The 25,864-nt window shown below is 43.4% G+C and overlaps 2 protein-coding genes and 2 long non-coding RNA genes across 4 annotated transcripts; 3 read left to right on the top strand and 1 right to left on the bottom strand.

The window, feature by feature from the left end:
* The first annotated feature begins 1,010 nt into the window (after positions 1-1,010).
* Positions 1,011-11,181, top strand: uba6 (ubiquitin like modifier activating enzyme 6). The gene is made up of 32 exons (XM_018695741.1): positions 1,011-1,079; positions 1,587-1,679; positions 1,910-2,004; positions 2,123-2,151; positions 2,293-2,387; positions 2,560-2,671; positions 3,185-3,265; positions 3,391-3,513; positions 3,770-3,893; positions 4,202-4,305; positions 4,467-4,529; positions 4,719-4,795; positions 4,971-5,037; positions 5,144-5,287; positions 5,411-5,557; positions 5,651-5,776; positions 5,852-5,917; positions 6,030-6,211; positions 6,334-6,439; positions 6,577-6,666; positions 6,789-6,869; positions 6,990-7,118; positions 7,235-7,286; positions 7,414-7,477; positions 7,574-7,643; positions 7,732-7,803; positions 7,885-8,008; positions 8,147-8,340; positions 8,541-8,668; positions 8,764-8,851; positions 9,001-9,095; positions 9,299-11,181. The coding sequence occupies exons 2-32, from the start codon at positions 1,639-1,641 to the stop codon at positions 9,438-9,440; spliced, it is 3,111 nt and encodes a 1,036-aa protein (XP_018551257.1). The 5' UTR covers positions 1,011-1,079; positions 1,587-1,638; the 3' UTR covers positions 9,441-11,181.
* Positions 11,182-11,488: 307 nt separating this feature from the next.
* Positions 11,489-25,315, bottom strand: polq (polymerase (DNA directed), theta). Its single transcript, XM_018695739.2, is given in 34 exon segments — positions 11,489-11,946; positions 12,318-12,424; positions 12,553-12,688; positions 12,802-12,831; positions 12,833-12,927; positions 13,212-13,323; positions 13,417-13,518; positions 13,609-13,691; positions 13,785-13,885; positions 14,221-14,344; positions 14,500-14,674; positions 14,782-14,910; positions 15,004-15,197; positions 15,281-15,488; positions 15,609-15,811; positions 15,903-16,043; positions 16,162-17,734; positions 17,837-19,388; positions 19,776-20,019; positions 20,552-20,676; positions 20,785-20,978; positions 21,145-21,287; positions 21,533-21,722; positions 21,840-21,982; positions 22,091-22,303; positions 22,423-22,569; positions 22,721-22,862; positions 22,969-23,170; positions 23,265-23,376; positions 23,669-23,825; positions 23,935-24,065; positions 24,178-24,354; positions 24,472-24,713; positions 24,818-25,315. Coding segments are annotated over 34 exon segments (8,145 nt in total). The 5' UTR covers positions 25,222-25,315; the 3' UTR covers positions 11,489-11,832.
* On the top strand, positions 15,725-16,360 carry LOC127142483 (uncharacterized). Its single transcript, XR_007813259.1, has 3 exons — positions 15,725-15,829; positions 15,959-16,138; positions 16,273-16,360. It is a non-coding gene; the product is annotated as an uncharacterized LOC127142483 (long non-coding RNA).
* Positions 25,181-25,774, top strand: LOC108896561 (uncharacterized). Its single transcript, XR_001963136.2, has 3 exons — positions 25,181-25,321; positions 25,443-25,537; positions 25,705-25,774. It is a non-coding gene; the product is annotated as an uncharacterized LOC108896561 (long non-coding RNA).
* Positions 25,775-25,864: the final 90 nt, after the last annotated feature.

Here is a 25,864-nt window from a genome sequence, read left to right as displayed (position 1 = left end):
CAATGTGATTAGAGGGAGGGTGTCTCTAAAGTCTGAAGTTGAGGGGTAGCTGAGCCAGACAAACTCAACACAAAATCACTGAGTCAAATCTTTGTCCAGAAGTCTGAGGTCATTTACTCTTATTGCCAAATGGAATTCAAAACACAGATACACTGACTTAACTAGGAAACACAAACAAACATACCTTTGCACACAAATTATACAAATGTATTAAAGACAGCAGTAGACTTGTTTTCAGAGTGGTAGGTGGTGGGGTGTAAATGTTTCACTTGGCTGTTGACCTTTGTTTCTTTACACAGTGGAAATCCCAAACTCTGTTTTGTATTTTCTGTTCTGTCTCTCCGGCTGGGACTGGTTCAGCTATCTGTCTTTGCTTTCCCAACTGGAGCTATTTTTTCTCTAAATACCAAACTAAGTTCAGTTAACTCAGTTTAAGGCAGCTGGGAGATATACTGAACATTTTAAAGATGAACCAGCTTGAAATTATGTGTATAATGTAACAGGTATCTCACAATTCTGTTTCCTTTTTAACTTTCTTTACTTTTTTGTTTTTCCTTAATATAATGCAATTTGTGATTATGTTGAACTGCATTGCTTTATACCATGTAAGAGTTGTTTAGCCTATTCTCATTGGTTTGAATAGGGTGTCAACACAACGCAATACAGTTCAACAGCACCACAAACTATATGTTCCAAAATATATAACCCTAATGTGGGCAGGATTTATCGCAGGACTGTTGCGTTAGACTGCACTGATTTTAGCCAGGTGTTCCTAATAAACTGCCAACTGAGTATAACACCCCAGCAAGTATTATTATGCACGATGATGAACATAAGCCATGAAAATGGCTTATATTCTTAAATTTAAATAAGAGAAAATAGCCATAGTATTCCTGTAGTGCAGTGTTTGATATCGACACTTATAAAAGTAAATAAATAATCTCAAGTGTAGTCCTGTGTAAAGCACTGTGAATCTATTGGATGACCTCGGTCATGTGACTGTGGTAACCCGGAATCACTCCAAGTTTTTAACCAGTCACAGCCATTCATTCGCTGTAACTCGTCGCGCAAACTGACAGGTAGCTGCGTATGATTATTTGTCTATTTTTAACAATATCAGTAACATTTTCCCCCATATTGCTTGGTAGAATGATTATACCTAAAACAGTTGTCTATTCTGGGGAGTTATTTGTAGCCTAACGTGTGTGTCATCACTTTTAACGAGTTTATGACAACTGTCCTCGCCGCCGGCACCAGGCAGCAGTGGCACTCAGTGCTAGCTAGCTGTAGCAGCTAAGCTTTCCTCAGCAGGTTCACAAATCAACCAGCGTTAACGTAGCGAGCTAACAGCTGTAATCTTTGACTCTTATAACACGTCGCTTTGTTAGTTCAAGTCAGTTTCTTTACCTTGTGACGCGGCTTACAGTTGTCAACAGCATTGCCGGTGTTGGCAACTACAGTTAGCTGGCATTTACAGTTAGTTAGCCACCTAGCTAACATACAGAAGGGCGTTGGTTTAGATATGCCGCTAACAACTAAAACGTTTTATGGCTTCTGTAATCACTGTGTTTTTATGTGTCTGATAGGTATAGTCGTTATCTCTCAGACAGTTGAATTCCCCCCTCTTCCCCTCCCAGCATGGCTGCAGACTCGATGGAGATTGACGACTCTCTTTACAGGCAAGTCTACCTTTTTTATTTATTTTTTATTTTTTATTATTATTTTTTTTTTTTGTGCTCTCGTATTAATTCACTTGAAAGTATAGATCACGTTATACGGCAGCCCAGACAGGAAAATGACAGTGCTGTGCTTTATTCTGCAGCAGGTGCATTTATTGCACTTGGTCTCTTTCCTTCTTGATCTGTCTCTAGCACATTCCCTCACACATGCTCTTCTTCCCTCTCTTCAGCCGCCAGCGATATGTGCTGGGAGACAGTGCTATGCACCAGATGGCCCAGTCATCAGTCTTTCTCAGTGGAATGGGAGGACTGGGAATAGAGATAGGTAGGGTATTATACTTTTTGTGCCACAACACTGTAAGATATTTAGTACCATGGTATTAATTTGATCTGCATTGCCAACTGTGATTTGAGACTAAACAGCTTGGTCTCTGGTTTTACAGCAAAGAACATTGTCCTGGCTGGTGTGAAGGTATGCACTCTCACTACATATTATGATTGTTCAACACCATGACAGTACATAAAGTTTTAATCAGGAGCGTCTTGAAAATTGGTCCTCCCAGTGCCTTTTAGCAACTGTTTTTGTGTACATGTGCGCTCTGTGTGTGTGCAGGCAGTCACCCTTCATGACACAAAGCAATGTGAGACCTGGGATCTGGGCTCTAACTTCTTTATCCGCAAGGAGGATGTGTTGAACCAGAGACAGAGGTAATGTACACCACCAATCTGGACTCCTCCTCTTACCCTCTGACTGTACTCACTCCCTGAAAATAGTGCACACTCACACTTTGACTGAAATCTTCACACACAGGCAAACACTTCTATATCTCTATATCCCCATTTCTTTGTCTGTGTCTTACACATTCTCCTACATCCTCAGAGTGGAGGCGGTGTGCCCTCGGGTTGCAGAGTTGAACCCTTATGTTCATGTTGACCTGTCCTCCTCTGCTCTTGATGATGACACTGATCTCAGTTTTCTCAGCAAGTATCAGGTAAGGTATTGCTTTTCACAATCTGGGTTGTGACCAACCTTGAATGAGTTGTTCTTAGTCACTCAGTAAAATTGTTTTCCTGCAGTCCCCCTGTTGATTAGAAAGTTATGTTGTATATATGTATGAAAATGCCCAAACCCCCATAGACTTGTAATGTGGTTGTAAAGTTCGTTGTCAGTTTTCATGGAGAACAGAAGCTGTCGTCTGCTTGGATTCATAGAAGTTTCCAACAGAGACAAACTGTCATGGTGAAAAAGTCAGAAAATGTTAATAATAGCTTCTCAAACCACTCCTGCAGCATGATGATAAACTGAGTGAACACTAATCCTCTCTCTCATGGTGGGAATGCTACAGTTAAGAGTCAAACTTTCAAACTCCCAAACCATGTTAGGATTAGACAAAACTTTCAGGGATGATGCAGATGGATCTAGGTGTTGACTGTAACTTTAATTCGCATCTATCCAGAGCAGAAAACACCTAATGTCTGACTGCCTGCTGTGCTCTCTCCCATAGTGTGTGATTCTGACTGAAGCCAGGCTGAGCCTACAGAAGAGAGTAAATGAGTTCTGCCACTCACAACAACCCCCCATCAGAGTAAGTCTACAGCCTCTGCAGTGGTTATACATTACAGAACACGAGCTGAATCATGTCTTGTACATGTGGAGCACACAAACAGTCAAATATTAACCAAACCTTTGTTGCCTTTTTGTCCCTGCCAGTTCATTGGCTGTGATGCATATGGCATCTGTGTACGGGTGTTTTGCGATTTTGGAGAGGAGTTTGAGGTGTCCGATCCCACAGGAGAGGAGCCCAAGGAGATTTTCATCCAAAGTATCACTCAGGTAATCCTCTAGGGCCCATAACATGTACACAAAAATAGCAGTTGTAACTTTACTTCCAGAAATGTTTATCTGATTTTCTGTTTTATTTTTGTTAATTGGAGAGAATGTATTTCTTACTAATATTGAGCTACATTTCTTGGAAGAGTGAGGTTGTGTTATCTAGAAACTGCAATTTTCTTATTCTCCTTTAGAAACCAGTCCACAAAGACGTTGTGATTACATTTAGCAAATCCCCTTACGACTTTTGCCCCTTCAGGACAGTCCCGGGGTGGTAACCTGCATGGACAACCAGCCCCATGGCCTACAGACAGGCCAGAGTGTCGTCTTCCGAGAGGTCAATGGCATGGTGGAACTCAACGGCACTGCACGGCAGGTCTCAGGTATTATGTCTACATTGTAGATAATGGTTTCAGTACATTAAAGCTTTTTGCTGAGCTTTTTTCTTTAGGTTTATTATTGCAATTGTTTAACACAGACCAAGCAGTGGTGTCAACAACATTTAGAATATGGTTGTGTTCAGTATTTATATCAAGTAGTACTCTTTTACTTTTGTCATGTTGAACTATTCTAAGAGCAGATTTGGTGAGATGTTTTCTGTATAATGTGACATAATAGCATAGTAATCTAATCTAAACCATGTTTGTCCTTTGTTTGTGTATGTGTGTTTTGTTTGCATGTGTGGTATTAGTCCTTTCCCCTCACAGTTTTGCAATAGGAGATACATCCCAATTACTACCATATGTACATGGAGGTTTCTTCGTCCTGGTGAAAACCCCTAAAACATACAGATTTGTAAGTTATCTTGTTATATAAAACACTGACATCACAACTGAACCTTAAAACATACATTTGCCAAAATGAACATTCTTTGTGTGTGTGTGTGTGTGTGTGTGTGTGTGTGTGTGTGTGTGTGCGCGCGCGTGTCTTTGCATTTATGCATTTGTGTATTTCAGGAAACAATAGAGAGACAGTTGTGTGATCCTCAGGTCATGACCCCAGACTTCAGTAAACCAGAGGTGAGTGTTTAACTGAACACTAGCATTACATTGTATTGTAAAAAGTAAAAGAAACGCAGATGTTGACAGACTAGCAGCATCCTTCTGCCATCGTAGTTTCTTCCGTGTGTGTCTGCTATCTTTCCTGGGTTAACACAACTTGAACGTGAACTTGTTTCCTCACATTCTTCTCTCACATCTTCCCATCAGGCTCCACTACAGATTCATGCAGCCATGTTAGCGCTGGACACCTTCCAGGAGCAACACAGTAGACTTCCCAACACTGGGTAAATACAATATTTTCTCTACCTCTCACTCTCTCTCTTTAGATCCAATCTGCTACTCTACTCTCTGTATCCCAACAGTACCTGAGGATATCATTTGTCCTGGCTGTTTACAGTGTGTGAAGTTGTTGAAATGTGACATGTTCAGTTGTGAGCAGTTTTACTTTGATGCCATCAGGTGTTTACAGGATGCTGAGGTTTTACTGAAACTGACTGAGGAAGTGAATGCTACTCTTAAGAACAAAGTGAGTTTTTTTTATCCCTTGTTCTGTCATTCTCTTGGGTCTGCAGAGGTGTCATCATCTATAACATCTCTTTTTTCCTTCCCCCTCTCTCCCTTTCTCCTCCCAGGCTCCCGTTAATGCAGAGCTGGTGCGCTGCTTGTCAACGACGGCAAGGGGAACTCTTTCTCCGTTAGCAGCAGCTGTAGGAGGCCTAGCCAGCCAGGAAGCTCTTAAGGCCATCACAGGGAAGTTTGCACCACTGCAGCAATGGGTAGGTTACTAAATTTGGAATACAATGGAAACTATTAATAGTTTTTACAAAATGTTTGCATCAATTTTTTTATTTTCCCTCAACTCTCTACTGTATCCTCTTCTCTGTTTGTCCTGTGTTTAGTTTTACCTTGATGCCATCGAAGTTGTCAAGCCCCTTCAGTCTCTCTCCCCAGAGGAGTTTTTCCCCAGGGGCGATCGATACGATGGATTACGAGCTTGCATTGGTGAATCAATGTGTCTTGAACTGCACAAGCTCAGGGTCTTCATGGTGAGGTTTTCTCAGCATATTGAAGGTATCTTTCATTTTGAATCATTTTAAGGTTTATGTCTTCAGTAAACCCCACAATGTCTTCTCTTCCAGGTTGGCTGTGGTGCCATAGGGTGTGAGATGCTAAAAAACTTTGCTCTGCTTGGGGTTGGATTGGCCAAGAGTTCAGGAGAGGTGAGCCCTTCTTCCTTCCTTGTTTTGCTGTCTTACTGCATTTCTGTACATATTTCAGTATATTTAAATTTATTGAAATTTCTTGCACCATATCTGTCCATCCTCAGGTGTGCATCACAGGACCCAGACCTTATAGAAAAGTCCAACCTCAACAGGCAGTTTCTCTTCAGACCACATCATATACAGGTGAATGCATGTCCTCTTTCTGTACACTCAATTTTAAATTACTAAATCATAATCAGTACACCCACCATATATACACACACTAATACCCATTTTTTTCTTTTCTCTGTCTCAGAAACCGAAGAGTACCACAGCAGCAGAAGCCACTCACGACATCAACCCAGACCTGCATGTGGATGCTCACCTCAACAAGGTGTGTCCGGCTACTGAGAACATCTACAGTGATTCCTTCTACTCCCGCCTGAACCTAGTGGTCACCGCGCTGGATAACGTGGAGGCCCGGAGATATGTGGACAGGTTGGTGCAAATATAAAAGTGATACAATCAATATGATGTAAAACATTCAGAGGGATTTCATGAAATACTTACCAGTATGGCCGAATACTGATATTGTGTTTCTGCATGTATTGAATTTTCAGTCGCTGTGTATCCAATCAGAGACCTCTCCTGGACTCTGGCACCATGGGAACTAAAGGACACACAGAGATCATTGTGCCAAATTTGACAGAGTCCTACAATAGCCATGTGAGTGTGTCTGAGAGTTTGCAAGTGTGAAACCTTTTTTTTTTTTTGCTTGAGTTTGTTTCCTATCCAGTCACTTCATAGGCACAGACTACCCTCAGTGCAGACCTCAGTGCTTCTACTTTTCCTTTGCTTTCTAGAGAGATCCCCCAGAGGAGGAAATCCCATTTTGCACTCTCAAGTCTTTCCCTTCTGTCATAGAGCACACCATCCAGTGGGCCAGAGACAAGGTCTGCCTGAAGTCCAACAGAATTCCTCTTTCATGTTGCATGTGATGATTCTTTTTATTTTAAGTATCTCTCAGTGTACTGTCCTAATTTAGATTTTTTTTTCTTTCCTCGGGTGCATGTAGTTTGAGAATGCATTTGCCCACAAGCCCTCCATGTACAACTCGTTCTGGCTGACCCACTCTTCGGCTGAAGTGGTGCTACAGGTAAGGACTAAAGTGTATATCTCATTTATTACACATAGCCTTTGTTAATATACACCAGTAACGTAATACTTCATTCAATGAAAAACTGTTTTGAAAGATCATTGGTCTGTGTGTTTGCAGAGGATACAGGCAGGGGAAAGTCTGGAGGGGTCATTTCAGGTCATTAAGCTGCTAAGCAGACGGCCTAGCCAGTGGGAACAATGCGTTGCTATTGCTCGTCTGAAATTTGAAAAGTATTTCAAGAGAAAGGTAATCATTCTCTACTTGAAAATACATATTCATAACAAATAGATCTTACATATGTAGGTGTTGGTGCAAGCTCTACAACATGATATGCGTTGTTTACTAATATTGTTTTCATGTAGGCCATACAACTGTTGCATTCTTTCCCCCTGGACACAAGGTTAAAAGATGGAAGTAAGTTTTTATTATTACACATTTGTTCCTATAAAGCAAATAATTTCACAGAAATTTAATATATATCTACAGTGTAAGGTGTACGTAAATGTAAGATACATGATAAAAACTTTATCCTCATCCTTAGGTTTGTTTTGGCAGTCTCCAAAAAGACCTCCAGCACCTATTGATTTTGACTTGAAAGACAATTTGTGAGTACTATATTGTTTTATATTACAGTTCAAGACTTTCTTGTGTTGTGTATGTTTCATATCTAAGCTTGCCAAACCCTCCTCTATTCCCATCAGGCACTTCACTTTCATTGTCAGCACTGCCCGGCTTTTCGCAGGGATTTATAACATCCCATACTCAGAAAAGGTAAGTCATGAACACTCACACATACACTTTTTCAAACACACACACACACACACTCACTGACTGACTAAACTTTTTTTTTATCTCTCAGGATCTCTCTGAAGAGACAGTGAGCAGGATTCTCGCAGATGTCAAGATTCCCGAGTACAGACCCTCAGAGAAAGTAAGCTTCTCTACTGATCTGAGATTTCAGAGTGTAAAGATATCATACTCTTGTTGATTGTTGTGCACCTGTTCCTTCCAGTGTATAGAGACTGATGAAACAGTAAAGAAGCCTGATCAGATGAAGATGCCTCAAAGCAGTGAAGAGGAGCGAGAGGCCATCACACAGCTGGAGCAGGCCATTGCTGCTAACAGCGTCACGCCAGGTACATAAACACTCAAAATGACCATTACAATTCAAAGCTGATCTTATATATTGTAAACATATGGTTTATATGGTATTTGATGAAAATATCATTATTATATCCTGTGTGATAATGTCTGTGCTCTCACACTTTCTGTAGAGAGCTTACAGATGAGTCCACTGCAGTTCGAAAAGGACGATGACAGCAACGGCCACATGGACTTTGTCGCATCAGCATCTGCCCTCAGAGCGAGGATGTACTCCATCGAGCCAGCTGACAGACTCAAGACCAAACGCATCGCCGGTAAAATCATCCCTGCTATCGCCACGGCAACAGCTGCTGTGGCTGGACTGGTGAGAACCTCACTGTTACTTATGCACTGAAACTGTCTTGTAAACGTTTAGGCTGTCTTTCCAAGTTGGTGCCAATGGTGCTACACCTACAGATACTGGGGAAATGTTGATTTCAGCTTTAACTGCTTGATAATATGACAATCACTTTCTTTTTGTCTATTTATTCAGACTTTTGTGTGTTGTTCTTTTGACGTACTCAGGTGGCCCTCGAGTTGATCAAGGTGGTTGGAGGATACGGGTTTGAATCTTTCAAAAACTGCTTCTTTAACTTGGCCATCCCTGTAGTGGTGCTCACTGAGCCTGCCCCAGTTAAACGGACACTCATCAGGTAGGAGCATGTATACATTTTGTCACTGTCTCTCACGCTACTTAAATGTGAGAAAACAAAGCAAAGTAGTGACAGTTCTACAACATCTTTCCCAGGGACAACATCTACTTCTCTATCTGGGACTGTTGGACTATTTTTGGCCATGAGGACTTCACTCTCTCTGACTTGATGAATGCAGTGAGGGTGAGAAATATTACTTGTATTGTGTTGGTGTATTAGCGATGCAGATGCAGTTACAGTTACCACATTATTGTATTTTCCCTGAGGTTTCTGATAGCTTCTTAATGTTGTATCTTTGCCAAATAACATGTTGTTGATGATGTTTATGTCAGGAAAAGTATGGAATTGAACCCACTATGGTCGTCCATGGGGTAAAGATGCTCTATGTGCCTGTGATGCCAGGACACTCGAAGAGACTTAAATTGACGTGAGTACTTTACCTAAAAAGAGATTTTCTTTTCCCATCTTTATGTTTGGAGCTTTACTAGACCAATGGTTTTTGGCAAACGTCCCAAACCTGTCAGATCTTGTTTTTGTGCTCTTCTGACCCAACTGCAAAGTATATTAAAATGTTTCATCTGTTGTCTACACTGAACAGATGCACTTAAATCTGCCTCTGACTCTCTACAGGATGCAGAAGCTAATCAAGCCATCAGTGGACCGCCGCTACGTCGACCTCACTGTGTCATTCGCTCCGGAGGCAGATGGAGACGAGGACCTCCCCGGTCCACCTGTCAGGTACTACTTCACCCGCGATGGAGAGACGCCCTGACACCTTTCTAAATGTTGTCCTCAAACCTCTTGTGTCCTTACTTCTCTTTCATGTAAATTGTTGTACCCCAATAACCTGGGCCAGGGCCAAGAGCTTTCCCTCTGGGATGTTACCTGACAAGGGCAAAGCTCCTGGCCCCAGCAGATCCCCCCTCCCCTGTACTTCATGGAGCAAGAAATAGCCAGTCCTGGTCCCAGTTTTTCTTGCCACAGATCTAGCCAGTGGAACACGAGGCTGCTTGAGTAGCACTTAACTGTATCTGTGTACATATATTTTCTCTGTTCTGTTTTCTACTCTGGTGAAATACACAGCTCCGCCTGTGTCGATGCCTTAATTGATTAATAACCTTTTTTTTGTTTGTGGCAGTGAGTCTGACTTAAAACTATGTTTACACAAACCTGCGTACTCCCAGCATACAGCCCCATTAGTCTAATGTCTGTAGGCGTCACATCTTTTTCTTCCTCAGAGTCCTCTCATTGGTTCTGAAAATGTTGCCAACCACAGAAATTTGCCAGTTGTTGGTCATCTCCCCTTATAGCAACAGGTCAAGCCAATATTTGTTGTATAACTCAAAGGTGCAACAACGGCGAAACCACCAAAGATACTGTTTATCATTGTGTCTGCGGATGATTGTTCTCTTTTTATCATCACTCTGACGACTGCCTCATAAAAACACATTTATATCATGGGGTGTGGGTGTTACCCAAATATTTAAGGGCAATGCACACAGCTGCGTCTTGATGTGCTTCATTACTGGGTTGATGTCAGTTCTTTGGGATAACTCACTGTCTTTTTGATGATCAATGCTTAAGAAAAGCAGCAGTTTTATCACATTGCTCCCCAGTCAAATGATGTGTGTCAAAGGACATAGCCGATGTGTGGTGCACTTAATATGGGTAAAACCACCTATTAGTTGTAGCTGCTGGTCTTACCTATCGGGTTAAATACCTAGGTAATGACTGCTCTGACGTCAGTTATCACATTGAGTAAACAATATGTTCTTAAGTAATGGCGTGAGCTCAACAGCTCTTTCACACAGACATGAAACATCTAGGATCACACTCCTACTCTTTTAAAAACGCCTTTTATTTAAAGAAAAAAAAAACGTTGCTGTTCATGATTTATTTCTTGCATTTGTTTATTGATGTGTGTCCATGACGTGTATTTATTTACTTGTTACTCATTTTTGTCACTTTTTTGTGTCAAACTGAGCCTGTGTTGAGCTCTGTTGAGTCATGGTGCACTGGTTAATTGTTAATCAACACTGAACAAAAGTCATCCCCAAAAGTGTTTATCCAGGGGTGTAAATGGCCCTCCTGTTTAGTTCCAGTTGAAGGTTGTGGAAAGGGTCTTTGAAATGGTCTGCATATTGGCAATAATGTCAGTGTAGTTTTCAGTGGAATCATTTGAAAATCCAGCTTTTTGTATTGAGGTTATTGAGATCCGCCTGAGGACACAGGCCACTAACAGATTATCATCTGCGTCTTCAAAACAATTAAGACTGAAGTCACACAAACTTGATTCCTCGACCACATTTATATCTCCGCTCATTTACCAGAGGTGGTGAATTTCGCTTTGCACAGAAAACGTCTATCATACTGACAACACTTCTGTGCAGTGAATGTCATAAGTGTAAAACAAAACAGTGTTAATGAGTGACAATGATGTATGTTCTTGTGACCGACAACTCAACCAATGGTCCAATAAAATGTGAGATTTCAGGATGTCCTCATGACTAAAACTGCTCCGAGTCTTTGTTTTAAATGCATCACAGTAGAGCTGAAACAATCCGTCGATCGACAGAAAAATAGTCTTTTGTGTTAATCGATTATTGTTTCAGTCATTTTATGCTAAACATTCTCCAGTTCCAGTCTCTTGCTTGAGGATTTTCTTGGTGATATATCAGAATAAACTGAATACCTTTGGACTTTTGGTTGAATGAAACAAGACCTTTCCACATGTCACCCTTGGGCTCTGGCAAGTTGTGATGACCATTTTTTTCACTATTTTTGACATTTCAAAGACTAAATGATTGATTGAGAAAAACATTATCAGCTTCCAAACATACTTTCAATTTATTACATAACAGGATATCATCTTACATAAAATTTCATGTCAAGTATTGAGATATCTATGAATAAAATTAGCTTTTTTCACAAAAATCTATAATTTGTGACACTGTACATCAGAAAACAGAATTATAAATACATTCAATAGTTCACTTAGAGTTCATAGAGCAATCATGGGTTTATCTTACATTTCATTATTGCCAGTGTATTGATTAAAAAAATGTTACATTTTAGTACAAATTATAGTATGGACATATATCACTGAACTTACAGCAGCAACTACATGGTATTTGATTGTGATATCAAACATTAAAACATTCACATTATAGATCTAGATCCTGCAGGTTCCCCCAACTGGGTCCCACCTTGACTTTGGCCTTAAGCTTTACATACAGTTTTACTGCAGACTCCATCTCCCTCTTGACTATCTGAGCAACCTGACAGACAGGGGTTTGGGAGAAAGACAAAGAGTTATGTATGCATGTAGTCTTTTCCAGACTGTGTTGTGTTTCTCTGCATGTGCTAAAAAGGAAATACACTGCATTAAAGAAAAAGCTACCGAGATTTTTTTTTGTTTGTTGTTTTCAGGTTCATTGTTAATTGGACATCCCAACAAATACTGAAGTGGTCATTTCATGGCTCTGTTTCCTTTTAGCGTTAGATGAGACTTAATAATGAGACTTATTTAACCATGACTTTACCTGTTTTCTCAGCCAAGAAATAACATCTTTTCAGATAAATATCATCCACATTGAAACATTTTAGCATTTAAGTAGAACTACTGCAATCCAGGAAATAATGCCCATACCTGTATGAGGTCTTCCTCTCTAGTTTCATAGATGAGTTCATCATGCAGCTGCAGGACAAAGAAGGCTCCTCTCAGATGAGACGTCCCAGCCCTGTACTGACTGGTACCTGAATGAAACAGTATGTAAACAGTCAGAATTGACTTTATCCCACATGATTAATTTACAGGCTTTGAAACTGTAGGAGGTGACTGACTGTCTGTGTGTAGTGCTTGATGACAGTTAAGTGTGCGTTACCTGAGTGTGTGTGCTGGTGAGACAGTGGAGCAGTAGGATATGTTTTTCGCAGCCGCTTCTGAATGTTCACAGTGGCAAGTTTAACAATGTCTGCTGCTGAGCCCTGAACGGTCGTGTTCACTGCCTGGCGCTCAGCCTGAGTGAGGGAGGAAGAGAAAAACACTCAGATGTTATGAAATGTGGAATTAATTTCATATTTCACAGCTTACAAATAAATTCTGTCAAGTTGTGATGGACTAGCATGCTTACGTGTGCTTTAATGTGTGTATTTGTGTTGGATGATTCCAGGTAGGTATCTCCTTCGGCCCATCAGAGTCTGAACATAGCCGTTCTTTATACAGTTCTTTACTGTTTCTTTAAGAAAAGCATTGATCCCTGAAATACAAGAACACAGAACAGGGAAGTTTAACGTTTCTTGAGTAGGAATTTAAGTCAGCTAAATTTATGTTGGCACTAATTCAGTTGGTCTTCCCAGTATATCTGTTTAACTTGTGGAGGCCCACTTTTTGGAACTTAACATGTATATATACTCACAATTTTGATATCTTATATATATATATAACATACACAAAAATATAAAAAAAATGGATATGTAATAAAAGCATTCAGAACAGCTAGTTGTATAGGTATAATTCTAGCTAAAATAGAAATGCGTATACCTTTGTATCTGGCTTTGAAACTTTCTATGTAGCAGGCTGCATCATTCTCCTCCACTCCCATTTGCTCTCCCAAAGACTTGGCTCCCATCCCATAGATAATGCCATAGCAAATCTGCACAGACATACATATATGGACACAGTGGTAAGCTTCCCATTGAAAATACATGCATGTCAACGTTATCGTCTCTCTCCTGTCAAGTTGTACCTGTTTTGCCTGTTGTCTGAGGCTATCATTCACAGTCTCTGGGTCAACGCCTTTCCACTCAGCAGCGATGCAGCGAAACACGTCCGCTCCTCCATTCAGGACCTGGTGAGTACACAGGCTTTGTCATTTCTTGTTTCATGTTTGTGTATACAGTGTTTTCTTACCATTTATAGTAATGCATAAACCACCTACCTGTAGAAGTCGTTGATCCTTGGACAGGTGAGCCAATACTCTCAACTCCAGCTGGGAATAATCAGCTGCTAGTATCATGCCACCTGCAGCACAGTGCAAAGAGACGAGGCTGACACAACAGTCTGAGGCAAAGTTATAGACAGAAAAGGTCATCCCCCACACATCATCATACTCACCTGAAAAAGGTACAAAGGCATGTCTCATACTGACAGAGAAGGCAGGGCCTTGTTCTGCAGCTCCACCTGTAACTGAAGGTGCCACAGAACGTCTATTCTTTCTGTAACAGAAGAGTAAAATCATTATTATGACAAACCATCTCATTCTATCCATGCTAGTGACTGTTAGTGGAGGAACTCATGTCATAATGTTCATTAACACTCACAATTAGCCTGCAATGTTATGCATTATGAGTACATTTTATACTTAAGGCACCCACTGACTCAGCTTGTAGTTTTATAAATTGACATGCTTATGTATTTCAGTGTACCATGTGGTTGGTGTGTTTTAATGACATTTCTCATTTTACTGAGAACACACTGGAAGCCTTTCAAAGGCCCCCTTGAGTCCCCAAGACCCTGCTTTAAGAAGCGCTGGCTCAGAGATAATACCTACCCTGGTTTGGTGGTCATCTGGCAGCCATTTTGTGAAGGAGGGCTTTCACCTACCACTGTGGGCATGCAAATCTCAAAGTCTTTGGGGACGTTCTGTATGTTGGGCTCAGTGAAACTCACTCTGCCTAAAAACAGAACGAGCTCGGTCACTGCATGTGGTATAGTTACTTCAGAAAAGATTATTTGAAATTTAAAAATGACCTCAAGGTGTGTCAACATCAAACTTGTTACAAATGGTAAAGTGATGTCATGTCTTTGTGTATCTATGTGTGTGTTTTACCTGTGGCTGTGTGTGTCTGGGCGATGGGATATATTCTGTCCATGGCCAGCGTAGGGTGATATTGCTTCTCCCTCTGCAGGGGGAACACCACTTTTGTCAGGGCGTTAGTGATCCGCCTCCACTCCAGAATCACACCTGGCAATGGGTGCAGGGGGCGAAGTTTCTCCAGAATGTCCTGTGAACATTATTTCAATTCAGTTCAAAAATAGTGTATATACATATCTCACATATTGTGTTATCAGACAGTATAGACAGTATTACTTGATGGCAAAGTAAACTCACCTTGGTGGTGCTGAACTGCTTTCCAAGCCGTACTCTGCCACCGCCTCTCCTGGTGTAGCCCAGAGTCTTCTTACTTTTTGATCCACCCACATCACCATTTGGAGGCAGGTGGAGCTCCAAGAATAACACCTAGCAAATACAAGTTTGGAAAACTGTAACTACCACTTAATTTGGAATTAGTTTCAAAAACATTGCTGGGATAGAGAAGAAGATGCATTGAACCTGTGCTATGTCGTCAATGCTGGTGAGGGAGAAGCTGTGTCCAGCCAGGTTGTACGCCTGAGATTCCAGCGCTGTGAGTTTGGCCTGCATTACATGTTTTTGTCTCTCGCACTCCTCAACACTGAAGCCCACTCCATTCAGTTCCAACAGAGCCAAGCACACCTGGGAAGGCATCTCAATGCTCCTGAATAAATCTGACACGCAAGTACAGGACATTAAACCACTAACAGTTCTTCTACAATACTCAGAATGCAGAATGACTGTGTACTCTTAATACCCAGCATGCTGTCTTTCTCCAGCAGACCGGTGAGGTGGTTCATGACAGCATGCACAAGCACACTCTTGGTCGCTGCCCTAACACGAGGACAGTGCGCATGCGCACTCCCGAGTCCATCCAGCAGAGGTAATTCTTCGGGACAGTAGACAGTCACCATGTTGGGTAGAGTCCTCTCCTCACTGCCAGGGTCCAGCAGCCAGCACGCCACCTACGGTAAACATTCAACAAAAGTTTGTTTCTGACATTAGATCAAAGTAAAGGCTCAGAGGTAAGTTCCAAAGATCTGAATGTGGATGAACACTGTGCACTTCTGATTTCTCTGCCTGACCTTTGGGTCTTCACAGTTGCCCGCCAAGCTGATGCCACAGCTCAGGACTAGTGTCTTGTACACCTGGATAATGTCATATGTGACAACCACACCCCCTCTAAGACCAGCCGACGGCCTGCTCAGACAGGACCTCACCTGCCCCAGCCTCTCGCTTACTGGCAAATCGTCATCCAGTGGAGGAGGGGCCAGACTGGAGCTCAGACCTGAGGATTGATAGAAAAGTGCTGAATTAAGGGAACTTTTTTTTTTTTTTTTTGATTGTGTGCTTGTACATGTATGTGTGTGTGTTGATACCTTTGCTCTGCTCCTGCTGCAGAGATATGTAATATGAATCTCTTGCCCCCCAGCAGACAGAGAGTCCAATTAACACCAGACCATCACTGTCTCTTACTGGAAAACCATCAGTCCTGTTGAGCTTCTGACGAGCTGCTGGTGCTGCACAGATAACACATGCATGGTTGAGGAGACTGCATTCAACACAGGCTATTTGGAGTATAACAGTTGTTTGTGTTGTAGCTGACTTATTGTAGGTTAATATCATTTTCATGGTTACCTCTCTTGTGTTTCCCTCCAATTTCCCCCTCAGGCTGCTGTATGTGCTCCCTCTTTTCGCAGGCCAAAGCCAGAGAGTAACGCTCCTTTGTTTTCCACTCTTTGATGAAAGTGTTGAAGAGGCGCCGGTCACTTGCTACGTCTATGATGGAGAAGGTCCCGGAGTTGCTGGGACAGAGTGAAGCATCCTGGGACAGCTGTAGGGTGAATCCGTCATCAGTCACGGGCGATTCTGCGTCAGATGGAGGCTTCAGCTGGGGAGAGGATGGAGAAGGAGAGCGTGGTGGAGGGCTGAGGTTCTGGTCGCCGTGTAGCAGGAGTTTGGTTTTTGAACTTGAGCGTGTAACAGACTTCAGCTGGAATTCAGGTAGTGTTTTTGGTTGCCCTGTCTGGGGTTTAGTGTCAGCAGCCTCTGATAGAGGACTACTGTGTCCTGAGTGGGATTTACGGTATTTCTGGGCTGTTGGTTTCCGTGAAGGAAGGGCTGAAGGAGTTGACTGGTTGATTGGCTGGGCGGTGAGAGGCGACTGGATCGAGGTTGTGGTCAGTTTTACTCTGGGTGTGACAGGTGGCGTTTCCTGGGTGGGGGGAATGAGGTCACCGGCAGATCCTGGTCTCTCTCTTACATTCACAGCATCATGCGTGGACGGTTGTGCCAGTTGAGAATCACTGTCAGCAGCAGCAGGCTGCACATTTAGCTTTCCCTTTTTTCCACCCGCTTGTATCGAAGGCTGAGGTTGATCTGAAGCATCCACTGTGTTTGCAGCAGCAGTGTGTGTGGCTGCGTGGCCTGTTGTAGTGTTTTGCCAGGACTGGTCAGACATACTAGGCCAACGGTCAAAGATCTCTTGTAAACCAGGGCTGCAATGAAGAGTACTTTCAGGCATGTTATCTGACAAAAGATTCATTTTCGCTTCCTTTCTCTCTACCTGATTCCCTTCTTCGTTCATCCTTCCCTGTGTCTTGTCTGGTTTATTGTCATTTTTACCATTAGTGACATTTTTAGCTGTTTCTTTATCACACTCTTTTTGAGTTAAAAAACAGTCAGGTTGTATCTGACGGGGTTCCTTCGGTGAATCTAACAGCTGATCTTCGGGCAGAACACGGTCTGCGTTGGTTTGCTGAGCATCATGATGGCGGTCCTCTTGCTCCTTTAGCGTTCTCTCTGCAAGTCTGAGCAAGCTTTGCCTCTCCAGAAAATGTTCGCCCACAAACAGCGAGTCTCCCCACTCTGACAGGTTGAAGGAAGACTCGCCCCATTGGATCGCCTCCTGCTGTTCTGCCTCCTGGTTGGCGAGAAGCTCACTGCGTCGTCGTTCCTGGGTTGACGGAAGAGGGCGCTCGTCTCTCACCTCCTGGCCGACAGATTCCTCTTCATCGGATTGGTCAAGGATCTGCTGTGGGCTCAGACCAGCCAGCAGAGAGCTATCGTACAGGCTGTCGAAGAGGAAGCTACTGCTTCTGTTAAGACTCTCAGAGGCAACCTGATTGCCAGTAGAGGCTTCGTTATCATCCCCACCACCTTCATTTTTATCCTCATCCACATGATCGCCACCGCCAGGACCAGGGAAAATCTGTGAAAACAAAAGTGTATTCTTATTAAAGAGTCAAAACATTTAATTATACAGTATTCCTTATTTGCAATCCATTTATAATTATTGATTCTGGTCAGTCACCTGGTGGCTGGTGTTAAGGATGAGCTCCATCTGGCTATCTGTGAGAGAGATATTGAATCTTGGACATGCGTTGTCAGGGTCAAGCTCATTTCTTCCGTCATCTGTGTCACCCTCCAGCCCCACAGCTTTTCCTACTGTTTCCTCCTCTGTCATCTTTTCTGTTTCTACCATCTCATTCCCTCCTCTGTCATTCCCATTTCGTTGCTGATACATCTGTTGAACAATGATTCTTTCTGTCTGAGTGTCCAATTCAAAGCTGTCACCAAAACTCTCTTCTCCCTTTTTAACGTCTCCCTCAACTTCTTCATCTCTCTCGTCTCCTGCGTACAGCTCGGGAGATGAGAACTTTTCTACCTGTCTGTCCTCTATCCTTCTTCGCTTGGCTTCAGGAGAGAATAAGGGAGATGAGGCGGGAGAAACAGACGCAGGAGATGTGTCCAATGTGTCTGCATTGGTAGGAGCAGAAACTGTGGCAGGAGTCTGTAGCACAGGGCTAGTGGTAGACACCTGGGCTGCAGTCTCTACATTATCTTGTAGGCATTTGTCGGTTTGTATGGAGTAGAGGACTCTGCTTAGGGCTCTTGAGTGCTTTAGTCTACCTGGCTGCACAGGGCTCGCTGCCTCACCTGTGCAGCCATCTCCTCTTAAAGTCCTTGTGGAAACACTCTGTTGTTCTTCTACCCGGGATATCGGGGCTCTGAAGCGAGGAGGTGGCATAGGAGAAGGTGAGGGCTGAGGATCTAGCAGCGACTGAGGCTGAGGGCTGGATACAATCTCATCCAATTCCTGTGTCAGGCTCCTTTCAGGGATGGGCCGTTTGGCTGGTTGACCCCCTGGTCTGACTGAGACTGTACCTGTGCCACTTTTCTGGACTCCTCTCCCTTCTGATTTTTTGTGCTCCTCCTCTTCCTTCTCTGACTTTGTGTGTTTTTGTCTTCCTTGTGTTTCTTCTAGATTTTTTGTTTCATTTGTCATGGACATCTTTTTATTTGTCTCAGCTGTCTTTGTTTCTTTGCCGCTTTCCACTGGTACTTCATTATGTGCTTGTCTGATTTCTGGGTCTATCCTGTCCTCCTCTCTGTGCACCTCCAATCTTCCACTTTCTTCCTTCTCAACAGGTTTGGACTTCTCTTGCACTCCTTCTGGTTTCTCCATATTTTTACCAGCCACTCTTTTCTCACTTTTATATTCCTCTCTCTGTCTGCCAGTCTCTCTACCCTTACTTTTCCTGTGCCTGTCTTCCTCTTGGCGGCCTTTAGTGTTGTCAGTCTGTGCTTCTTGTGAACTGAGATATGAGCCAGATGAGGTTTCTGTATCTTTGCTGCGATGGTCGTCAGGGCTGCTGCCGGCAGGCGCCCCAGGAGGAAGTGTTGTCGGGTCCCACCGAACCCCCAGCTGGGCCAGGTCTTCCTGAAGGAGGAGCCTTGCCTCAGAAACTATCTCAGTGGCTGCTTCCTGTTCTGTCAGGGCCCGTCCACCAGTCACCCAGACACAGCGAAGGTTCCGCCTCTCAGCCGCCTCCATCTCACTCTCATCCACTGCACGTTTAGAGCTGAGGAAAACAGACAGTGCACCATTGATTTGATAGGAGGGAGATTAAATTTGTTGTACCTACATGTTAGTGCACGTTTATAGTCGTATTTAACGTAAATACTGTCTCTGTAGCCCAGTTCTTTAGGGTAGACTTTTAATTGATTAATTATGAGTTTTCATTGGGGCCTTTTTGCATTGTGCAAGTGTCTAGTTTTTACTCACAACTTCATCAAAGAAAGTTTATGTGTGTAAGCTGATGGTGGAACCAAACTAAGTGATATGCTTTATCTTCCCCCTGCTGACAGCCCTTTTTATGCCTGTGTGCTGTCAAGTGACTTGTGTACTTGTTTACCTAATATGCATTTATGTCTTAATGTAACATACACGCAAACATACACACGCCTACCTCTTGAACGGGACTGCATTCCTTAAGGCTTTCTCCACATCAGCCACAGTAGCCCTGGCTAGTTCAGCAACAGTACAAAGCCCTTGTGCGTAGAGCGCTCTGGCTCGTGTTGCATTCAAGAGGGACACCCTGACCAGGTCGACCAGCTCCCTCTGAACTCCGAAGCTCAGCCTGGTCTGGTACTGGGACAATAACAGCTCCATGTTGTGCCAGCCCAGACGCTTGCAGAACACTGTCACCATACCTGAGGGAGAGCAGAAAGTGAAAGACTGAGTAAGTGGGAGCTGCAAATACTGAGCAATAACTCTTTTGGCTTTGGATTTCTTAATGTTTAATGGTGTGTCTGCATCGATCATTGATAATGAGCACCATCATTCATATGATATAGACTCACACCCAGACAGATTTGTTCTGGGCCACATTTAAGCATATGCCTACTGAGACTAAATTACACCAGGACCTCATGAACCCTCTCACAGTAACTTGATGCAAGAAGTATGAGCACTTATGAACCATGGATACGTGGCTGTGGAGAAAGCATATAGGTTCCCGAAACATCAGCTAATAGAGTGAAGCCTGTGCTGTATATACATCATTCTAAAGTGCTCCAGCTTCTTGCATCAAGTTACTATACTTGTTACTGCCTTCCATTTTTACTGTAAAGTCTTGTATAGAATTCAGTATATTCTACAGTGTAACATGTCCTGTGTTGTAGACTGTAGAAATGCTGTACACTGTGCTCCCAAATGCAATCAGCATTGCTCTTCAGCACGTACCTGCATATGTGGAGGCAGACTGCTGCAGAGACTGTAACTGCCCACGATTGCAGTTGTATTTAGATGCCACTGTTCCCAAAGGCACCTCGTTCACCAGATCCTGTAGTACGAGGGTGGTGAAAAACCTGTAAAGTGATAACAAAGAAAAGATGTGAAGGACAAAAGCCCTATAAGCCAATACAATTACATAGAATACATATAGCATGTGTAGTTAACATAAATATGTGCTTTACCGTTTATGAATTGCCATCTGTCTGCGCTGCTTTTCTGTCTTGGCGACAAGTTTGCCGCTGACTGACCGTGCGAGAAAACCTTCCTGAACGCCCACCAGCTCTGCTACTCTCTTCATCGATGACGAGAGCTGTTCCCAGAGGCAGAAGAACTGATACCAATCTATGGTCGTCCATTCTGCGTACAACGGGGTGATCTGAGGAGAGTTTACACATTTGTTTTGTGACGACTGGTCAAAAACTAGAATTAAGATTTAGTTACCAGTAGGGATGTATTGGTGAGGGTTCAGGGTTAATAAGGAGCGAATTAAGTTAACAAAAAGTTATTGTTGTTGTTATAATACAGGATGTGTGCATGTGTACCAGATAGAGAATATGCAAATCATTTTCAAGTACGAAGCCCTTCATGGCACGCTGGAGATCTGCAAATATTCCTAGAGCCTCCGGCGGAGAAAGGGAGGAGGACAGGGTGGCAGCACCAAGTTGAGTGGGACAGTACCGCTCCTCTGGATATGAAGACACATCGCAGTAGTTATTGTTATGGTGAAAGGTAAAAAAAAAAAAAGCATAAGACATAAGAGGTATATCTATGGACATGTTCTCTTTCCTTTACAAGCACTTTCTTGCCAAATTGTAGCAACACTTTTGTGAGATATCAGCTGTTACCAGGGAATCAGTCTCATTTCTGGAGGTCTATTTCCATCACAACGTGGCGCATAATAAGATAGCACTGTGGCAGTTGTGGCAGTACCTTGTCCGTCCTTCTGGATGCTAATAAATTCATTCTCCATCAGCCATTCTACACAGGCCTCAATAGCCCCTTTGTTGGTCTCTTCATTTGATTTGCGTTTGCTGTCACATTTCATGCTGGCAGCCAGTAGAGAGCACGAAGCATACAAGCTCACATCCTGTGGAGTGCTGGCTACACCACCGACAATGATCTGTGATTTGGGAATAGATGAATTAGGGGCAGAGATAGTTTTTTGTCACTGTGAGCAGGACATGACTTACATACAGTCTGTGAGTCATTTCTGTGTTCATTTAAACATTGATCATACCTCCAGGATTGCTCTCAGCATGCTAGTGGTGACACCTTCCCCCTCCCTTCTCACCAGGCAGCTGCTGATTGGCTGAAGAGCACCCTTAATGAGACTAATACCTTTCTGACGCTCTGCCTCCTTACAAACCAACACACTTTCACCTGAAAGGGAAACAACAAAATGACTCGTTTCAAATTAACTTTTCAAGTGATGATCTTCTCTCTTTACCATTTTTCCTTCTTTTTTTCTGCCCCGTTCTCACTCCATACCTGTAGTGTCTACTCCTTTTCTCCCTGCCCGTCCAGCCATCTGTTTGTACGTGAGCGGATCCAACAAGTGTCCATTGAAAGTCGGGGTTCGGATGATAACCCTGCGGGCTGGGAGATTTACCCCTGAAGAGAGGGTAGAAGTGGCAGCCAGGACTCTGACCATGCCCTGACGAAAAGCTCCCTCCAACACGTCACGTTCATCAAACGTCAGACCTACAGTGTAAGAAAGTATGAATCATCTGTCTTGTTTGCACAGTGGACAACAATGACCCTGCCATTCTTCAGCCAACAGTTTTTTGGTAGTGGTTATGGGGTTGTGTGAGCATGTTCACCTGCATGGTGGAAGGCCACCCCCCATGGCACAGTCCGCTGGAGGATGGGGTCTATCCCGGCGGGGGTTCGTCTCAACTGGGCTATGACATCAACTAGTCCCTCCTGATCCAGACACACTGGCTGGAGGTCCGTGTCGCCCTGACGATCTGAAAGAAAGGTACTGTAGTCTAAAGAACTTCATCCACATCACACAAGAAATGCACATGAATATCACTTCTACGTGGTGTGTGCGTGAGATCACACATCGCAACACAAACTATCTTCAAAACAGTTTTACTTCACCTCACTCTGACGTACCATTATGTCTGAGGTTGTAGAATTCTCTAGCGATGCTGTCTGCCAGTTTCTCACACCAGTTCTTCGAGGGGCAGAAGAGCAGGACAGAGTGGCCCTCTCTCACTGTCTCATAACACAAGCTCACTATGTGGTCGTCATCCCCCTTTAAACGGAGGCGATTACAGCAAATGATTACATTACTGGTCCATGAGAAAGTATGCATCAATCATGATAATGCACATATCGGATGATCTCTCCATCTAGATCACCTTAATGTGGAGTGCAGGAGCGAACTGCCGGACCACGGAGAGGCACTTGTCGTAGATGTTGCAGCCCACTTTGAGATGCTCCTGCAGGGGTACGGGTCTGTAGTCTGTCTGGTAAAGCTCTGCACCCAACCAGCTCGCCAGGAGGGAGAGGTTAGGTAAGGTGGCGCTCATACCTATTATCTGTACACCCTCTGACAGAGACCTGTAGATAAAAATATACTGACAGACTTACTAACTCATTAACAGGATTTTTAAACACTGTACATTAAGACAAAGATGTAGACAGACAAACAGACCCTGTGACATTTTGCTTCTGTGCTATGTAGCGGATTTTGGTCAGGAGCAGTTCTAGTAGGTATCCTCTTCCAGAATCCCCAACCATATGCAACTCATCCACCACCACCATACCTGCCAGCACAAACATAACACACACTTTTAAACTAACCCTAACCCTAACTCTGTGTTCTATATTCACGAACATACACAATTAGGGCTGCAACAGAGATTAATCCATTGTTTTTTGTCAAATAGTTTTTTAATTTATAAAATGTATGGAAATTCTCACACTTCAGAAACTCAAGAGGTGATGATCCACTGATTATTAAAACTGCGCCAGATTAATTTTCTGTCAATTTCCTAACTGATTTGATAAATCAGCTGCTTATCTCAGCTTTACACACAATCAGCATAGATGTATTACCTAGTAGGCCCATGCTGTCTTCTTCAATGAGTCTGTTAATCAGAGAGTTGGCTTTTTCTATGGTGCAAACAGCCACATCCAGTGCTGTGAACCCTCCAGCAGCTGAAGTGCTGCCCATATATCCCTCCACGCGAACTCCTGCCTCTTCAAATACACTCTGCAGGTGCAAAGACACAAGTCTGTTAGACAGACACACACACACACACACAGAGACAACACTTTATTCATAACAGCATGAGGTATCCCTCTATCCACTTCTCCCTCACCTGAAGATAATGCATCTTTTCTTTGGCCACAGAGACAAATGGCAAAATAAAGAGAGCTTTTCTTTTAGTCTCCAGCACACGCTTCAACATCAGCAGCTCTGACACCAGAGTTTTTCCAGCACTAGTGGGAGCTGAGAAAGAGGGAAAATAAAGCTGAAAACAGCTGCAGCAGAGTGAATAAAACTATAAGAATTATATTGACTGACTCCATGAATCGCTTTATTGCAACATTCATCTTCTTACCAGAGTAGACCAGGTTACCTCCCTGCAGCACCTGTCCGACAGCGAGGCACTGAGCCTGCCACTCAAACATGTGAGTCACTCCGTGTTTCTGGTAGCGCTCCAGGACAGGTTTTGGCAAACCCCAACTGGATAACAGCAGCTTTTCAGCTTGTTCCAAGGGAGCACACAAGGCAATGCCTACAATAGAGCACACATAACATACTCCTTTTGCACATGACAATAAATCAAACTGATATCAGGGTCTATAAAGAAATAACAGCCTACATGAAGGTTTTATGATGTAAAATACTTTACCTGGCTGTGGTAAAGTGTCATTGAGAGTACTGAGCTCTAATCCAGTGGGGATGGTGAGAACTGAGGCAGACTGATTCTGTAATGACTGCTGGAGTTTGGCCCTCTTCATGGCAGCGGCGAGGCGCGTGGGGCTGAACAAGATGTAGTCCCTGGATACATCAAGAGGTGGATCAGCATTCTTAGTCGATGCACTTTCCTCTTTCCTAAAAGGGGAGCTCTTTCTTCTGGAGGTACGCTTCTGCCTGCTCAAACGAAGTGAGTAAGAGAAACATTTGATGACAGAAAAGTACAGAAGATAACAGAAACTACAGAAAAACAGGGTGATAATGTGTAGGTTCAGACTCACATGTTGGAGCTGCCTGCTTGCTGACTGTTTTTTATTTCTTGACCATTATTGCAGACAGACACAGGCACCGACGGGCCGCTTTTTGGACCCCTCTGAGCACGCTCTGCCTCCTCCAAATCCTCGCTGAAGAGAAGCTTCTGAGCGAGGTCTTTGCAGTCAGCTGTCCACCCTGGTCTCTTACCATCACTGCTACACCAACTGGGGCTGCTGGGGGCTCTGCTGGGTCCCTGGCTTGTAACTCTGTCACTCTCCCTCTTATTGTGTGCAACTGGTGCGAGAGACCGTGACGGGGCAAAGGCAGATGATGACGCTGACTCTTCCCGTGCATCTCTGTTTACTGTTGCTGGACGAGCATTGTTATCTGCAGGCTTTACAGGGTCGACAGCATCCAGCACCTGCAGCATCTCCTCATCAAGAGCTAATGTGGATTCTCCCAGCAGGAACACTGCTCCTGCTGCTGCTGCTGCTGCCTCCACCCTATGGCAGAAAACTCATGAGATTCAGGTAATTTGTGATCAACCTCATGAGTGAAAAAAGAGATGACGAAAACTTGCTCTCGTGCTGTCACACTCACCAAAAGGCTGTGTCTGCTATTGTTTTCTGGTCGGTTTGTTTTGTCTGACAGATAACGGGTTTCCTGCGACAGTCTGTCTCCGTCTGTTGGCTCACCGGGAGCCTGGAAGCTGCGGTCAGGAAAAAAAAAATGCATGTTCGTCACAGGTAAGACTGGTGTTCATGAATAGACATGTTTCAAAGATTTTAGAGGTCTCCTGGCAACAGGAGGGGTCTGGTCATAATTCTTGTAAATCAGCGAAGAATAGAAATGGAGTGAAACTGTGACTTAAACTTACCCTTTTTTCTTCTTGATCTGGTGTTGCCCCATGTAGCTTTTCTTTTTCGGAGGAGGACCCGACGCGCTCATCCTGAAGAAGTTGCAGAGTTTTCAACAAACGTGTGTGTAAGTGGATGACAGTTAACATGACATTAGTTTCATTATTCATTATTTCATAACGTGTATCCCAGGTGAGCGGTTCAGCGAAATTAAGC

The sequence above is a fragment of the Lates calcarifer genome, linkage group LG5 (genome assembly GCF_001640805.2).
Source record: "Lates calcarifer isolate ASB-BC8 linkage group LG5, TLL_Latcal_v3, whole genome shotgun sequence".
Taxonomy (NCBI): domain Eukaryota; kingdom Metazoa; phylum Chordata; class Actinopteri; family Centropomidae; genus Lates; species Lates calcarifer.
The sequence above is the reverse complement of the archived record's forward strand: the minus strand, read 5'-3'. Positions and strand labels throughout refer to the sequence as shown.